We start from the raw sequence: 18,867 nt of genomic DNA on the forward strand, positions 1-18,867 counted from the left end.
ACAACAGTCATGCATAGAAATAAAATTGAAAAACATTGTGGGCAGACTGAAAAATACATTCTAAAAAGGTCACTAATTCCTTTTCTCTTTGCCCTTCATGCTACAAATAAGACATTTCACACTGATGTTTTCATCACAGTCGAGTTATTTAAAGTAACAACCAAAGTGTTACAAGTATATGTTTGCCTAATAGAGCAACAGGAAAGCAATAATCACACTGAATAATTGCAGCGAGCCAAAGATAAATACTGTCAGCATACTCAAACATGGGCAAACTTAAAACACATTTTTGAGCCTCTACTTTTCAGTCTGAGAATGCACTGCTGGGCTCAATAAAATGTCCCCTATAGCTACAAGTCACTTGCAAAATGGCAGACCAACATGTGGTACAGTAATGTAAAACAAGAATCAGATGCTGCTTTAGTGGTTGGCCAAGGACTAAAAGGGTAGAGATTCTTGAGACTTGATCTCCCCCACTGTCATGTGCTTGCAATTATCTTGTGGACATGAAAGACCATTTGAAATGACACTGGAAGTATGAACCAGAGACTATTTAGCAGAGATGGACCACTTCTAATACAATTAATGGGAGAAATTGGAACGCCCAACCAAGGAGCTCTGTCGCCCAATGGTCAATTGATTTAGAAAGTAAGTCCTGCCTTACAGGTAAAAGAGCCAATCGCCTTTTTGATGCAGACATCACCTGCCAATCAACTAAAAAATGTGCATACACATCAGATATAATTTAGCATATGTGATGTAAAGAAGCACAATGTATGACACCAGTTTTGTAAGATTTTACTGCTGATTTAAAATATGCTCTTTGATCATAATCTTGACCAACAGTTTTTGAGATTTCGTTGTTCCCCGATAGGAGCTGCACTGGCATGACTGGAAATAGTCTCCCAGGAGCATTTAAAAAATGGCAGACAGTGGATTGACTTGCTATAACAGCTTTGGTATAAACTCTCAGAGAAGAGCTGAACATTACATTAAGGATGGATGTAATCACATTGGATACAACTTATTGTGTTTTCTGGAAAGTAAACCATTTTGAACAGGATGTTTCAATTCAAAGTGATCTAATTTGCTACTGCTTTACAGGCTCATATTTACCATTTTTTAGTAATGCTTGCATCTCCAAAAAAAAATAAAAAAAAATAAAAAGATCCTTTTTTAGATCCTTTTATCTGGAAAGCATAACATTGTAATTAACATCTGCTAAACATCAGATTTTCAAGCATTCTAAATCATTCATGTCTATAGACATCTGAAAAGAAAGGTTTTATAGACATATTGCAGATGAGAAAACAACCTAAAAAAAGACATCTTTCAGATGTAAACACACATCATATAGATGTCTGGGTAACTATCATTATGAACCATCTGCATGAAGAGGTGATGCCCATGTGAGCTTAAGTTAGAGCCAAACTGTCAAGATAGATAATCAACAGCCTCCTCAGACAGACCAACTGATATGAGCAGGGCTCCCCTAACAACAATGTATTAAACTCAAATGCAGTTATTGTTAACCTCTCAGCCTATGCTAGTATGAGTAAAACCCACAATCATATGAGTGAATGAACCTATAAAATCAGAAGGCACAAGATAATGTAGGCTTCATAGGAAGGATATGATGTGGGCCATTAATAACGTGAGAGGCAATAAAAATGGTTCACGTTAGTGCGAGTTTAAGATTAAGAACTGTGGTAAATTGTCAAACAAAGAGAGGAAATCACCCAAGACATTCAAAATGTTTCCATGGCTATCATTGAGGGCTTCTGCATCATAAAGTTCAGATTAACAAGAGCAAGAGGCTGCCGTAAATTAGATTTCAAACACATTGTCAGAGAGAACTTGGAAGTTACTTGGAACAAGAAAGACAATGATATGGGGCCTGTTATTGCACCTGAAATAACTTTTCACACCTGGCATTTGAGTAACATATTTGGCAGCCCTAGTTAAAAAGAACAGAGGCAGAAAGGTTGTGGCCTAGTGGTTAGCATAAATTCTTTTTTCTCTTGAGTTCACACGCTTGTCGGAAATGTGGGTTTAATTCAGGTTCATGTCATGTTCTCGTTCCATTCTCTCTTGAACACCCAAGGGTGAGGAAGTGTACAAGAAGATAAAGCACAGCTTTAAATGGACAGTAAACTGTTCTGCATCCCTTTTCTGATATCTGATGTATATACAGGGCATCCAGAAAGCATTCACAGCACTTAAATCTTTCCACATTTTGTTATGTTACAGCCTTATTCCAAAATTGATTAAATTCATTATTTTCCTCAAAATTCTACACACAATACCCCATAATGACAACATGAAAGAAGTTTGTTTGAAATCTTTGCAAATTTATTAAAAATAAAAAAATCACATGTACATAAGTATTCACAGCCTTTGCTCAATACTTTGTTGAAGCACCTTTGGCACCAATTACAGCCTCAAGTCTTTTTGTGTATGATGCTACACGCTTGGCCTATTTATGGGCAGTTTCTCCCATTCTTCTTTGCAGGACCTCTCAAGCTCCATCAGGTTTGATGGGGAGTGTCGGTGCACAACCATTTTCAGATCTCTCCAGAGATGTTCAATCGGGTTCAGGTCTGGGATCTGGCTGGACCACTCAAGGACATTCACAGAGTTGTCCCATAGCCACTCCTTTGTTATCTTGGCTGTGTGCTTAGGGTCGTTGTCCTGTTGGAAGATGAACCTTCAACCCAGTCTGAGGTCCAGAGCGCTCTGGAGCAGGTTTTCATCAAGGATGTCTCTGTACATTCCTGCATTCATCTTTCCCTCGATCCTGACTAATCTCCCAGTTCCTGCCAGCTGAAAAACATCCCCACAGCATGATGCTGCCACCACCATACTTCACTATAGGGATGGTATTGGCCAGGTGATGAGCGGTGCCTGGTTTCCTCCAGACATGATGCTTGCCATTCAGGCCAAAGAGATCAATCTTTTGTTTCTCATGGTCTAAGAGTCTTTCAGGTGCCTTTTGGCAAACTCCAGGCGGGCTGTCATGTGCCTTTTACTGAGGAGTGGCTTCCGTCTGGCCACTCTAAAATACAGGCCTGATCGTTGGAGTGCTGCAGAGATGTTTGTTCTTCTGGAAGGTTGTCCTCTCTCCACAGAGAAATGCTGGAGCTCTGTCAGAGAGACCATCGTGTTCTTGGTCACCTCCCTGACTAAGGCCCTTCCCCCCTGATCGCTCAGTTTGGCTGGGCGGCCAGCTCTAAGAAGAGTCCTGGTGGTTCCAAACTTCTTCCATTTACAGATGATGGAGGCCACTGTGCTCATTGGGACCTTCAATGCTGCAGACATTTTTCTGTACCCTTCCCCAGATCTGTGCCTCAATACAATCCTGTCTCGGAGGTCTACAGACAATTCCTTGGACTTCATGGCTTGGTTTGTGCTCTGACATGCACTGTTAACTGTGGGACCTTATATAGACAGGTGTGTGCCTTTCCAAATCATGTCCAAATCAACTGAATTTATCACAGGTGGACTCCAATCAAGTTGTAGAAACATCTCAAGGATGATCAGAGGAAACAGGATGCACCTGAGCTCAATTTTGATTGCCATGGCAAAAGCTGTGAATACTTATGTACATGTGATTTTCTTTTCATTTTTAATAAATTTGCAAAGATTTCAAACTAACTTCTTTCACGTTGTCATTATGGGGTATTGTTTGTAGAATTTTGAGGAAAATAATAAATGTTATAAATTTTGGAATAAGGCTGTAACATAACAACATGTGGAAATAGTGAAGCGCTGTGAATACTTTCCAGATGCACTCTATATCAAATCTTTAATGGCTCACCACTTACGTACACTTATTTTCACACCTAAATTGTGCGGCAGATAAGCACACAGTCTTCTGCTTAAGAAAAGGGATTTTCCAGGTTCAATACAAGTTAAGCTCAATCAACAGCATTAGTGGATTAATGTTGATTACCACACAAATACATTTTGACTCGTCCCATGAAATTATGGTGAGGCACTTATAATATAAGTAAATGGGGCCAATTATTATTCTGGAGGATAAAAAGTCAGAAATGTGAAGCTTATCATTTTCTAAAAGCACATACATTAATTCATCTGTTAAAAGCCATGCATTATTGATCTGTAAAGTTGTTTAAATCGGGGCCTGGGTAGCTCAGCGAGTATTGACGCTGACTACCACCCCTGGAGTCACGAGTTCGAATCCAGGGTGTGCTGAGTGGCTCCAGCCAGTTCTCCTAAGCAACCAAATTGGCCCAGTTGGGTAGAGTCACATGGGGTAACTTCCCTGTGGTTGCGATTAGTGGTTCTTGCTCTCAAAGTGGCACATGGTAAGTCGTGCCTGGATCACGGAGAATAGCATAAGCCTCCACATGCTGTGAGTCTCCACGGTGTCATGCACAGCGAGCCATGTGATAAAATGCGCGGATTGACGGTCTCAGGTCTTACTCACCCTGATTGAGGTGAGTAACCGTGCCACGTCGAGGACCTACTAAGTAGTAGGAATTGAGTATTCCAAATAGGGGAGAAAATAAATAAATAAATAAAGTTGTTTAAATCATAGATTTTGGAGCAGCAGACTGTTCCAAGTGGATGAACATCTAGTTATCATTCACTGACATTACGTTAACAAGCATACTGTTTCAATCTTGTGGCTATGTTTTTGAAACAGTGAGTATTTTAATATTTAACAGATTAAACATTATGCCACAAATGCTGTTGTTTGAGCTTAACTTGTATTCAATATGGAATATTCCTTTAATACAACTCGTGATGCGTGTTCTCTGTCCCCCAGACCACCAAAGCTCTCAAAACCTCAAGCACTATAATATTTTTTGTTTTGTTTTTGCAGAAGCACTTTGCATAAACTCTTTCCTCCATGCCTTTTACTTCCACCTTGTGGGATATATAGCATTTAAAGTGTGTCAAGAAAACTGCTTGTGAATGATAAACATGCACAACTGCAAACTGACCACCTCCCATATGGCCTCTTATAACTTCAAAGAGAAATTACATCAAAAATGAATTCTAAACACGCAAAAAAAAAAAGTTACTTTGCATGACAAAAAAAAAAAGAAGCACATAGTTTCGACTTTGACCACATCCTCTTCACTGCAAACTGCAAACACTTTTACTCATGCAATGCTACCTCCTCCAGTATAAAATAAAGTGCCAATGCATTCCTAGTGTTCTTTTCTATATTATTTATGCTTTTTAATAGTTAGCATTTTCAGCATCTTCAGGTAATATGTTTTATTTACATATTAATTTTGACAAACATGGACCCTAGATTCCTCGCTAGTAACCAAAAGAGACACAAATGACCCATCAGTCTGTATGTGAGAAGCAAATACAGCTCCACCTCTGGCAAATATAACACCCCTCCCCTACACACAAAATGTTTACTGTAACATTCAACAAGGGGCCTGTGTAAATATATAGTGCACGCACATGTAAACACACACACAAACTTTCCTGCAAAGAATAACACATGCTAATTCTATCATTGCACTGGCAGCATGACTGTATGTCTTCTTCACATCGCTCAGTTAATTTGAGAGGGAAGACTATCAAATTTTACTCTAGGTAGCACTTTGGTCTAAGACCATTTGAAAAAAGTAGACTTAAGTTTCAGAAACATGTAATGTGGTTAAACACGACAGCAAATAATATGTCTGGGACAACATAGAGGAGACATTTCAAAATATCCAAAATCATAAATTTATTATAAAATAGGATTATAAAACAAAATACAAAACAATGTTTCAACTACAGATTGACAATGTTTAGAGCATGATCATGCTACTGGACAAGTTCAAACAGCTTTAGCTAAACAAACTGTTCAACTGAACTGCCTTTGTACATAGATCACCTAGAAGCTCATGTCAAATACAACGAGACTTGTCGAATCACGTTTTGGACTAGGAGTTAATTCTGTGATAATTCAGGAAAATCAGGAAAATTAATCCTTAATTGGTTCTTCAATTAGGACACATCCCCTGTAGAGCTGTAATCTCAATCATTCAGTTCCTGCAGAAAAAAAATGATCAACTCGGTTTTTATATTTCCGGAAGAAAATATGAGAAATGTTTACCTCTGCTGCTGCCATGATGCAAGAGTGTTGAGGGTGTTTGCCTGGGCATTGCTATTCAGTTGCTAAGGTAGTCTGTATGGCACAATATTATTAAGACTGGTGTCAGTAACCAACCACCTAGCAACACCTTGGCAACTACCTAGAACGCCCTAGCAACCTCATAGCAATGAGCTAAAAACCATTCAGGATTCCCATCTTTTCATAACCAGTAAAATTCCATGACTTTTCAAGGCAATTTTGACTACTGAATACAGAATTTTAGAAATGATTTTGATTCAGACCATCATTCAGAATCAGTTTTTTAGATGCCATGTAGATTAAAAGAACGGCAACTTCTAAAAACGCATCCCTAGACACTTGCGTTTTTTTATATTCATTGTGCTGTTTATAGCTTTTTATAGTGCATGAACATATTCGGTCTGAACAGCAACACAAGAGCAAATAATTTTAGAGGAGAAGAGAACTAAACATTCATTAAAACACATTTCCATGACTTTTCAATGACTTCGAACCCTTGTGTTTTGTTTGATTTGTGCTAACACATTTTGTGTTCCCGGTCAGAAATGACCGGCCCACTATGATTGTTTATAAATCTCTCATATTTCAGATAATATCACAAGATTTTGCATTATATCTTTTCATCAACTTCTTTTGTAGTAGTTATGACAGGTTTTTAACTTTTTGAACATAATTTATATATTTTGATTGAATTGAGCATATATCGGGCCAGTTGGAGGCACTCCCTGCAAAAATAATTAAATAAATATATAATTATGTAATAAATAAATTTATAACCACTTGCATGATTTGAAATTTTTTTTAAATATATATGTTGTTTTAAAGACTTTACAATGCATATAGCTGATCATACCAATTCTTAAATTATGCTTTTTAATTTGCTGACAAATAATAACTGTTTCGGTCTCATCACTTGCAAATTTGTTATCACAACAATTATATTCAGAGCTGGTAAAACTATAAAAAGATGTGATGGCCATGTGTTATATATCGTTGGAAGGGTGCTAATTAGTAGAACGTGATGAGCAAAATTGTTTCACTCAGTGTTACAATAGTAACAGTGATGCTTGCTTAAGCAAACATAAAAAATAAATTAAAGTAAATTAAAAAAAAAAAGCAAAATACACATTAAAAAACCTCCATTGTGGACACTAACAATAGGAATACCGTTGTTTTGTAGTTACTTACTTGCTTGCTTGTGGGTGCTGATGTCACAGAGGGATTGCTGCTCTTGAAGGGCCAGTGTCTGGTTAACAAACCTCAGCATACCTGAGAGAGTGTCAAGGTCTTGTTCCTCTGGTCCTTCTCGGTCCAGCATGTACGTGAGTGGATTAAAAGACATGTCTGTTGTGGAAGTGGCTTCATGGGTGCTGAGACCCTGCCAGGTCTGGTCTGGGGAGGGAGGTGGCAACAGTGCAGCTTGCACACAGGCTTTCAAATTGTCTGAAAACTCCAGAGAGGTGTCCGAGAAGGTGTTGTGCCAGGAGGAGAGACTGGAGCGTGCAGAAGGGGTTTTGTGGGAGGGGGACAGGGAGCCATGAAGAATAGTGTCTTTAAGAGGAGGAGAGATAGGGGTGCTAGGTTTGTGACGAAGTGTGATATTGTGTAGTTCTGTGGCTCTTTCAAAGCTAGAGAGCTTGGCCTGAAGACGGGTGATCTCTGACTCCTAAAAAAACAAACATGAAAAGGAATATAAGGTCCCACTTTACATTAGGTGTCTTTAACAACTAATATTAAAATACATACAATATAATATACTTAATGTTTAGCTACATGTTGTTCTGCAAAATTCTCCCAAGATTCACATTTGCTGCTACTCAGGTATACGGGTAGGTTTAGGATTAGTGGTTAGAGTTAGGCCTAGCCCAAAGTATACTTCGGTCAAACGGACCGTGACGCAATTCTCAGAGTGCTCGAGCACTGAAGGAGTGTTGTATGAATTTTCCCAACTACGCGTCTTTGAATGCACAGACTCCGCATGCAGCTGGAATTATTTGCACTAAATAGTGGGTCCAACATTTGGCAACAATAACATTTTAGCCATTGTTGTCACGAAGATTCACTAGAAGATGGTGTTAACAACAGCAGACGAAGGTAAAAACATCAACAGTGGATGTGTATGTCAAGAGAACGTGTGTGAGGAAGTCTGGAGATACTTGCATTTGTATAACTCGAGTCTGAAGGATTACAAAGACAACTTTATAGGTCTAAACTCCTGAAGAGAATTGTCTGGTACTGTACAGTCGTAGCGTGCATGCACCAACTGCCTGTGTATGTGCGCACCATCAAATTAAGTATACTTTGACAGGCTCATGTTCGCTTATATGCAAATGCTCAGTGTTCGCGTCAAAATCAAAGTATACTTTGGGCTGTATTCTTTAGGGTTGGGTAAGGGTTGAGTTAGGGGTAAGGTTAACAGTGTAACTACAAGGAATGTGCCAGAAGTCGAATACTCTATTCGGAAAGGCACGAATAATGACTTCAAAACGAATAATATAAAAATATATTCGTTTGACTGATTATTCAAGAAGCACAAGGATAAAATGACATTTTAAATACACATATCCAAAATTACAACTAATCTATGAATATGTGCAGCCAACATTTCTCAAGTGTAAACCTTATGAATGAAAATACACAGTGTGATTTCAGATTGGATGGTTGAGGTATCGACTCTGTTTGCAGTCTTGTAAATTGTGTGTGTTTAGAGTAGACTTATGATACTTTCACCTGTTTGTAGGCTATATTGATTTATTTTTATTTATTTTAATGTTTGACTTTGTATTTATTTTTCACTGCAAAATGTGTGCTTGACATTTCAAATTTAAATTGACACTTCCTGCCTGTTACATTTTCACAGACAAACGAAAATTCTGTTTCATGCAGATATTAATAGAAATACCAGGATAAACCACATGTTCCACAGTTAATGTAGCCTACAAATTCAGCCTCATCGCTAAGGAAAAATATAAACATAATTTCATTAAATAATAATACTACTAATAATCATTATTAGGCTATTATTATGAAAAGGCATATACAGGGCATATTTTATTAATAGAAACTATAAATGTATGATTAACACTTAAAAATGGGCGTTTCGTTTAGTTTTGGCACTCTTCAGGCCTAAGCCCCACCCACATCCTGTTCTATCTGAATACAGAGACAGATACAGATCATATTGTCATATGAACAAATACAGATATTTACAGATAGCTTCACTACACACTCCTAGTAACTACAGATGTAATTAAATGCAGGTACTTTAAATGTAAGAACAATGCAACAACACGTACTCTATGTGCATTATAAGTACAAATGCTTTAGTAAATAGTAGTTAAAGACACCTACTATAAAGTGGGACAGAATATGGTTGACAAGTTTGTGCAAAAACAAGGAAAAACATGACCAAATAGATGATTTATTTTAGAAAGTCACAAATGAGTTTGGTACCAAAACATGGTGAACTGCCAAACTAAACAGCATCATATGCACAAATTAAGGTTTACAGGGATCGTTTACCCAAAAAATTTAATTCTCATAATTTACCCTCATGCCTTCCCAGATGTGTATGACTTTCTTTCTTCTGCAGAAAGAAACCAGAAGTGGGTGATTTCATGATACATTTATGTGCTTTTTGGAGCTTCAAAATTTAGCCTTGTATGAACCTACAGAGCTGAGATAATATTCTAAAAATCTTCGTTTGTGTTCAGCAAATGAAAGAAAGTCATTCACATCTGGGATGGCATGAGGATGAGTAAATGGTGAGAGATTTTGTATTTTTGGGTGAACCATTTCTTTAAGAGATATTTGCCCCTATATTTATTTTTTTAGGGAAATGTTTTACCTTTATGAGGGCATATTATTCTAAACATTTCATATACATATTCTCATCCATTCAAGTCAAATATGTAAATGTAACCAATTAATTCAAAACTGAGAATTTATTACCTCTAAATAACATTAAGCAAGTTTAATTAAGAAGTTTTCTAGTAACATGTCAAAGTTTATGTTGTATATTTTTCTAAAATAATTACCAATGCTCAACCTAATAGTGTACCTATGAAATAAACTAAATTCTCTGCAACAGAAATGTAAACTGCACTGGGTAGGGGAGGAGACTATTGTCATATGATAATTATTTTATGTCATGTGTGGTAGTCAAATAAAGGAAAGCATCAATCGTCATCATTTACAGAAGGGATGCTCACACTTCTATAGAATGAGATCTACCTTTTCAAGTTCTACAGTGTACAGTAAAGGCTATACATTATCACAATACCAAAATATCTGTAATGAAATCTGATGATTCTCAATACCAGCTTGAGATAACAGGCTGTTCCAACTTGTGTGAATTTCATAACGGCAACTCATAGTGTGACTCAGTAGTGTGTATGCCCCCGCATGCCTGTATGAACTCCCAACAATGTCTGGGCATGCTCCCGATGAGACGGCGGATGGTGTCCTGGGGAATCTCCTCCCAGACCTGGATCAGGGCATCAGTGAGCTTCTGGACAGTCTGTGGCGCTACTTGGTGGTGTCGGATGCAGTGATGCATAACGTCCCAAAGGTTCTCAATTGGATTCAGGTCTGGGGAACGTGAGGGCCAGTCAATGGTATCAATAATTTCATCATCTAGAAACTGCCAACACACTCTGGCCATATGAGGCCGGGCATTGTTCTGCACCAGGAGGAACCCAGGGCCCACTGAACCAGCATAAGGTCTGACGATGGGTCGGAGGATTTCATCCGTGTACCTAACAGCATTCAGGGTACCATTGGCTAGCACGTGACCATCACTGACCCACCCCCAAACCGGTCATGCTGGATAATGTTGCAGGCAGCATAACTTTCACCACTGCATCTCCAGACTCTTTCACGTCCGTCACATGTGCTCAGTGTGAACCTGCTCTCATCTGTGAAGAGAATGGGGTGCCAATGGCGGACCTGCCAATTCTGGTGTTCTCTGGTGAATGCCAATTGAGCTGTATGGTGCTGGGCTGTGAGCAGAGGTCCCACTAGAGGACGTCGGGCCCTCATGCCACCCTCATGGAGTATGTTTCTGACAGTTTGGTCAGAAACATGCACACCAGTATTCCGCTAGAATTCATTTTGTAGGGCTCTGGCAGTGCTCCTCCTGTTCCTCCTCGCACAAAGGAGCAGATACCGGTCCTGCTGCTGGGTTGATGCCCTCTTACGGCCCTGTCCAGCTCTTCTTGTGTAACGGCCGTCTCTTGGTATCTCCTCCATGCTCTTGAGACTGTACTGGGAGACACAGCAAACCTTCTTGCGACGGCATGTGACATCCTGGAGGAGCTGGACTAACTGTGCAACCTGAATGGGCTGCAGGTACCGCCTCATGCTACCAGCAGTGACAAGGACACTAGCTAAATGCAAAACTAGAGAAGAATCAGTCAGGAAGGATAAGAAGATAGCAATTGTCTGTGGTCACCACCTGCAAAACAATTCCCTTTTTGGGAGTTGTCTTGCTTTTGCCTCTCCAGTGGACCTGTTGTCACTTTAATTTGCACCACAACAGGTGACATTGGTTCACAATCGCTTAGGCTTCCTAACTGGACAGATCGATATCCCTGAATTAAAAATTTCTTGGTATTATACTGTGATTACCTGTTCCCTAAATTATTTTGAGCAGTGGTATGTTAATTATGGAAAAATAGTTTCAAGTTCTTAAGTAAATATTCAAGACTAGTAAACAGTCAGTTTAAAAGTGTTTAACAGTAGATTGGCTCTCAAGTATTCAAGTAAACATACAGAATGAAATGCAACATAAAACTACTACTGGTCTTCACTGTATGATTATAATACATTAATACTTCTTAAAGCTACTTAAGTTATTCAGCCAAGAGCAGTGAGTGTTTTCTCATTTTCTTGTGCTGTTTGTTTGATTATTGTAATGACACACTAGACGGCAGCAGGTCTATTAGCTTACATTTATACTTACAAATCTGACATTTTAATACAAATCCGCTTTTTTCTCCACTGTTTATTTTCACTTTAGACATCACTCTCTGTGTTTACATGAATACCTCACTACGATGGCATTTTGGTGGAATTTTAAAATGTATTTGACCATTCAGGTGCGCATAAGCTGGGCAATTTCGGAACATGTGCATGTTCAGCACACACACATATGCCATCTGTCAATCAAACAGGGCGCAGCTGTTACTAGATCACTTGTGAATTATAAAATGACGTGCTCGATTACTTTCAACAGCAGAATACGAATATATCTTTTTTTTTGTTATTGACGTTTTAATCAGTCTGCTTGTCTGGTGGGTCAAGTAAAATTCTCTTTCACTTGCCCCTTCATAAATCCACTTTTCCGGGACAAGCACTAAAGTCGAGCTCTGCTTTAACTCGTATTTTGTCCCATAATATGTATAACTAGGACTATAAAACAATATTAAGAACTCTATTAGATGTTAAAAATAAAAAACTAAACAATGTATTATTCAGGGTATTTTTTGTCCCCACATTTTAAAATTCTAAACCATTTTTTTAAACCATTTACTTACTCTAAAGCATTTCTTTGGTACTTGCATTTATTTATCATATTTAATTTATTAAATATAATTTATACTCAACTCTGCTTCATAAATTTTATATCTTTTTTTTGCAGTTTTTGTTTGATTTTCTCTAAAAAATGTATGCACTTTAACATGACAGATTGGACGGTTTCTTCATTTGATATTAACTTAGTATAGTTTAGTATAGGCATCAATATATCACGTTCAGTTGATAACGTTGAAAACCAATTTATATAGGTTTAGTTTATAAATAAATACACGTGAATCATGAGTGAATAATGTGATACGTTAACATAAGACATTTCAAATGTGGAAAGTGTATATGATGTCAATATTCATCAACATCTTTTACTCTAAAGCTTCATGTCAAACAATTTTTATTGAAGTCTTAGACTGTTTAATTCACAAAAGAACCTCTGATAACTACAAAAGCATACGATGACAGCAAGTTCCTCACTTTCTTTGAGACCGGACACACCAGTGGTAACCCTGTACCACCTACATGGTTAGGGTGTGGGTTCCTAGGCCGGTGCAAATTCTCGAACTGTTCTGCGCATTTCCACCACAGAAAAGGTCGTTCCAGGGCCGAAAACCTGGTTCCACACCGGACCCAAAAGCTTGCCATGTCAAGGGACAGAGGGCAAGATAATGTTTCATCACCATGCTAAATTTTTCCCAAACAACAACAGTAGCTACCATCTGCAGCAAGGAGTACTTCTTCACTCTATGTCAAGGGTTAACATTCACTCTATGTCAACAATAAAAAACCCACAAAATGATAAGCCATCAAAAGCATTCAGGTAACACGACGAAACAAGCACTCTACTTGCAATATAGTATTTACAAAGATCCTAGATAAACTACAGAGATCGCAAAGGAAAAAAATACTCTAATACAAGAATGAAGATACAGCATGAAATGATGCACGCCACCTTCAATCAGTCAATTCACCAAATCATAAACAAATTGAAAAACACTTAAGGGAGTACAGGGACCATAAGAAGAACATAAACAAAAGCAACAGCGGATGGAGCAACGATGTTTAGGACTGGGATACCAACCAGCCTGTTAAATAACTGGGACACTGAATTAAGCCAGTAAAGTTTGTGATAACCAGTGAATCGCCAGTGTCCTCTGCAGCTGCTCTCAGTAAGTTGTTATATTTGCAAACTTTGTTATCTTTTCTTACACTGTAGTCATCTTATTTTGTGCATTGTTTTGTTCTTTAAGGGATTTTTGACCAGCTACACAATAAGCTTGGAAGATCGTGGCTATCTGTTCAGTAAAATGGTGGGATTCTCAATCAATAATATTATATGATATGGCCAAAAATTCAAATACAACCATCAATGTTAAAAATGATTCCACACTTATGGGTGTGGATTATAATAATTGTGAATGAACGTGCACACGCAACCTATTTAGGAATGTTTGGAATTCACCATTATACTCACGTTTAACTAACAAATCTGATGTGTACATCAGGAAGCTCCATTTTACTCAATTTACACACATATTTACAAAAATGTCATGAATGCGTCCCAATATATACTTTGCTGGTATACGTATATACATATGTTGCATGCAAACTGTAATATGAGCCCTGCAATATAAAGTGTTACCAAACTTTATTTCTGTCTGTTAATATGTCACATTTAGCACCGTTTGGACACCTTTAATATTACTTTTGTCCTTGTGGTTGGTGTTGATTTTAAAAGACACCAAACAGTAAGTCTGGTACCTTGATAAGCAGGTTTTCATTAGCACTCTGCAGGAGCTGTTCTTTGCTCTGAAGCTCTGCGTGTAGGAGTGCCGAGGTCGCTCTGGCCTCCTCGAGCTGGTCACGGGCCTGCTGTAGCCGCTGAGTCAGCTGCTCCTGGGAATTACGCAGGCTGCTGGAGATCTGATCCGAGACCTTCAGTAGCTGCCCATGTGTCTGCTGCAGAGCTGAAAGCTACAGAACGAAGAGAGGGTCATGGCCAGCAAACCAGACATTCAAGTCCTGTGGCTGGAAACAGGAGTTTGTCCTGTGGGAGTAAAGACAAAATTCCAATTTCAGTGGAAAACCGTGTGCATACCTCTTTGTGGTGCTCTTCTCTCTGCTGCTCAAGTTCTTGTTGTAGGGCATTAACGCTGGCCTGGAGTCTGACCTCTGCCTGTGCAGAGCACTTCTCCATCACAGCCATCTCCTCTTGCAGTAGATGAACTTCACTTTCCTACAGAAACACAACAACCACATTAAAGACGATCAAGGCCTCAGAGAATAATAAGACTCAACGTGAATGAGCTCATGGACTCCACCTACAGTAAGCCCACAAATATCCTAATATGGTGAGACAGAATACAATAAAAGCACATGTGCAAGTTATTCATTCATTCATATGAAATGTTTTTTGTGGTTGGCAAGGTTTTCTTTGTGCAGCTACAGGTTTCTGCTCATATACACCGATCAGCCACAACATTAAACCACCTGCCTAATATAGTGTAGGTCCCCCTCGTGCTACCAAAACAGTTCTGACCTGTCGAGGCATTGACTCCACAAGACCTCTGAAGGTGTCCTGTGGTATCTGGCACCAAGACGTAAGCAGCAGTGCCTTTAAGTCCTGTAAGTTGTGAGGTGGGGCCTTCATGGATCAGCTTTGTTGGTCCAGCACATCCCATATATGCTCAATCGGATTGGGATCTGGGGAATTTGTAGGCCAAGTCAACACCTTAAACTCTTTGTTAAGTTCCTCAAACTATTCCTGAACAATTTTTGCAGTGTGGCAAGGCACATTATTCTGCTTCAAGAGGCCACTGCCATCAGGAAAAACTGTTGCCATGGAGGGGTGTATGTGGACTGTAGATATCTTTAGGTAGGTGGTACGTGTCAAAGTAACATCCACATGAATGCTAGGACCCAAGTTTTCCCAGCAAAACATTGCCAAAAGCATCACACTGCCTCCGCTGGCCTTCACTCTTCCCATGGTGCATTCTGCTGTCATCTCTTCCCCAGGTTAATGATGCACACGCACCCGGCCGTCCACATGACCTTAAAGAAAACGTGATTCATCAGACCAAGCCACCTTCATCCATTGCTCCATGGTCTAGTTCCGACACTCACATGCCCATTGTAGACGCGGGTCAACATTGGTACTCTAAACGTTCTGCGGTTCAGACACCTTTCTATCATGCCCAGCATTATGTTTTTCAGCAATTTGTGCTATTAGATCTTCTGTGGGATTGGACCAGACAGGCTAGCCTTCGCTCCCCATGCACATCAATGAGGCAAGGCAAGGCAAGTTTATTTATATAGCACATTTCATACACAATGGTAATTCAAAGTGCTTTACATAGAAGAGATTAAAATAAGAATAAAAAAATAAGAATAATTGAAACAGTTTAGAATATAAAATAAAATACAGTACAAACAGTCGGACACACAGTGGCACAGTGCTCATTCAGTAAATGCACAGCTAAACAGATGTGTTTTAAGTCTGGATTTGAATGTGACTACTGTAGGAGCACATCTGATCTCTTCTGGAAGCTGGTTCCAGCTGCGGCTGGCATAACAGCTAAAAGCAGACTCTCCTTGCTTAGAGTGAACACTTGGTATTTCTAGCTGATGTGATCCTAATGATCTGAGTGATCTGTTGGGATTATATTCAGTGAGCATATCTGCAATATATTGAGGTCCTAGCCGAGTGATTTATATACCAGTAATAATACTTTAAAATCAATCCTAAATGTAACTGGGAGCCAGTGTAAAGACCTGAGGACTGGTGTGATATGTTCATATTTTCTGGTTCTGCTCAGAATCCTGGCAGCAGTGTTCTGTATGAGCTGCAACTGTCTTATGGTTTTTTGGGAAGGCCAGTGAGGAGTCCATTACAATAATCCACCCTGCTGGTGATGAAAGCATGCACAAGTTTCTCTAGGTCTTGACTGGAAACAAAGAAAACATCCAATTCTTGCAATATTTTTCAGATGATAGTATGCTGATTTAGTTATTGCTTTGACATGACTACTGAAACTAAGGTCTGACTCTAGAGACACACCAGATTCCTGACTTGATTTTTAGTTGTTTGACCCCTAGCGTCAAGGTATGCATTCACCTTGAGAACTTCAACTTTGTTTCCAAACACAATGATTTCAGTTGAGACTTGGGCTCCCATGACCCTGTCGACGATTCACCAGTAGTCCTTCCTTGGACCACATTTGGTAGGTACTAACTACTGCATACCGGGAACACCCCACAAGACAAAGAATTTTGGAGATGCTCTGACCATTTTTCCTGCTTCCAACACATGAAATTCAAGAACTGACTGTTCTCTTGCTGCCTAATAAATCCCACCCCTTGACAGGTGCCATTGTAATGAGATAATACATATTATTCACTTAACCTGTCAGTGGTTTTAATGTTGTGACTGATCAGTGCAGCCTATTCAACAACTCATCATCACTTATTAACTTTCATTATCAATAATAAATCCATTCCTTGCCCACGTTTACAGTAAATCCACACCATTATTCAACCAATGTCCACATTCTTGCTAAATCTTAATTTCAAAAAGAGGTTGCCATGTAAAAGCTACAACATATATATTGAAATATGCATGGTCTACATGGCAATAAAGGGAGCATAAAAGTAATCCATATGACTCCAGTTAAATCATGTGTTCAGACACAATACGATAGGTGTGACTGAGAAACAGATCAAAATTTAAGTCATTTTTATCTCTTATCAAATTCTTCTCCCTGCCCAATAGGGGGGCGATGTGCCCGAATAATGCGAATCACCAAAAACAGAAGAAAGAGAATGTGAAATAAGAAAAGTGGAGATTGACTGAACAGGGAGGAGAATTTATAGTAAAAAAAAAAAAAAAGGACTTATATATTGATCTGATTCTCACCATCACCTATCATATTGCTTCAGATGTTCAGATGTCTGGTGGTTAAATCCACATTTTCTGGAGTACTTTTATGTTGCCCTTTTGGAGATTTTGGTGCTTCAAAATTTTGGCACCCATTCACTTGCATTGAAAGGACCTACAGAGCTAAGATTTGTTATTTTTTTTTTTGCTTTCAGCTGATGAAAGTCATACAAATCTGGGATGGCATGAGGGTGAGTAAATGATGAGAGAATTTTAATTTTTGGGTGAACTACCCCTTGTACAGTACAGTAACCCTTTGTAACAATTTGAGCAAATTAGCTTCCAAAAAAGTGAATTTAGCTGAAAGGTGAGCAGTTTGCATCCCTGTTTAAATACGGGACAGTTGCAGTGCTTTTTAATCATCTGTATATTGATTTTGCTACTGTATGTTTACCAACAATCTCTCTTCCTCACTGAAATAATTTGCTTGACATAATACATACCTTATATTACACCTGCCTGTTATCTTGCAGAACTCAAAATTAATTATAGAAACATGCAGATGGGGCAAAATAAATATTCTGTTACAGCAGATATACAAAATAAAGCACTTATATTTCACTTACATAATCTAAATAAGACCACATCCTGACATTTCAGTCAGTCAGTCAGTGATACATATTTGCATCACTAAAAATAAAACAATTAAGTCAGCGTGCACTGGAGCAGAAGCCAGTTTCGGCCTTTATAAATCCCAATTTGAATTGATCAAATCTGATCATACGTACGTTTTTATAAATGAGGCCTCAGGGTGTGCGTCTCACCTTCTGACCTGCTTGCTGGCTGACTTCATCTATCTGTTTGTTCAAAGTGTCACAGCGTGTTTGTGCCTCTTGGAGCTCCTTCACCGTTTTCTGGAGCTGCTCACGATATGCACGTAGCTGCTGCCCATGCTCTAGAGCACCCTGAAAAACACATGCTCTTATATAAACTATTTATTCGATTTAAAGAGAGACTTTAAATGAATCATTAAGACTTTTTGGCTTTGTCTTTCATTAAATACTTAGGAGTTTTGATGCAACACAGTAAATACTGAACATATATACACTGGATTCCTTGCAGAAAAAGATGCATTATGGCTGAGATTGACAAGCAGGAGTAAAATGATCATTTTACTTGTCAGAATGACAGTTCACCCATGATAGAGGAAATTGCTCAAACAATGTTATCGGACATTGAATATGAAATTCAGCATTACACAACTTGCTGGTACACCGTTTAACAACTGAGCAAGAGGTTTGCAACTTGGTCACTTCTCTTTTGTCTTGAATGTTTTAACATTTTTCCCCCTACTGAT

At 38.7% G+C, this 18,867-nt stretch overlaps 1 protein-coding gene across 2 annotated transcripts in view; it reads right to left on the reverse strand.

Moving 5' to 3' along the window:
* Nucleotides 1-5,767: 5,767 nt before the first annotated feature.
* Nucleotides 5,768-18,867, reverse strand: part of LOC127644649 (coiled-coil domain-containing protein 18-like) — a 43,605-nt gene continuing 30,505 nt past the window's right edge. For both annotated transcript variants that reach the window (XM_052127926.1, XM_052127925.1), the window contains 5 exons: nt 18,335-18,475; nt 14,736-14,873; nt 14,399-14,611; nt 7,298-7,775; nt 5,768-6,027 (listed from right to left, as the gene is read on the reverse strand). In XM_052127926.1, the coding sequence (XP_051983886.1) occupies nt 6,017-6,027; nt 7,298-7,775; nt 14,399-14,611; nt 14,736-14,873; nt 18,335-18,475 (981 nt within the window). In that variant the 3' untranslated portion in view covers nt 5,768-6,016. The remainder of the gene's footprint in view (nt 6,028-7,297; nt 7,776-14,398; nt 14,612-14,735; nt 14,874-18,334; nt 18,476-18,867) is intronic.

This window comes from Xyrauchen texanus, chromosome 6, assembly GCF_025860055.1.
Source record: "Xyrauchen texanus isolate HMW12.3.18 chromosome 6, RBS_HiC_50CHRs, whole genome shotgun sequence".
NCBI classification, from domain to species: Eukaryota; Metazoa; Chordata; class Actinopteri; order Cypriniformes; family Catostomidae; genus Xyrauchen; species Xyrauchen texanus.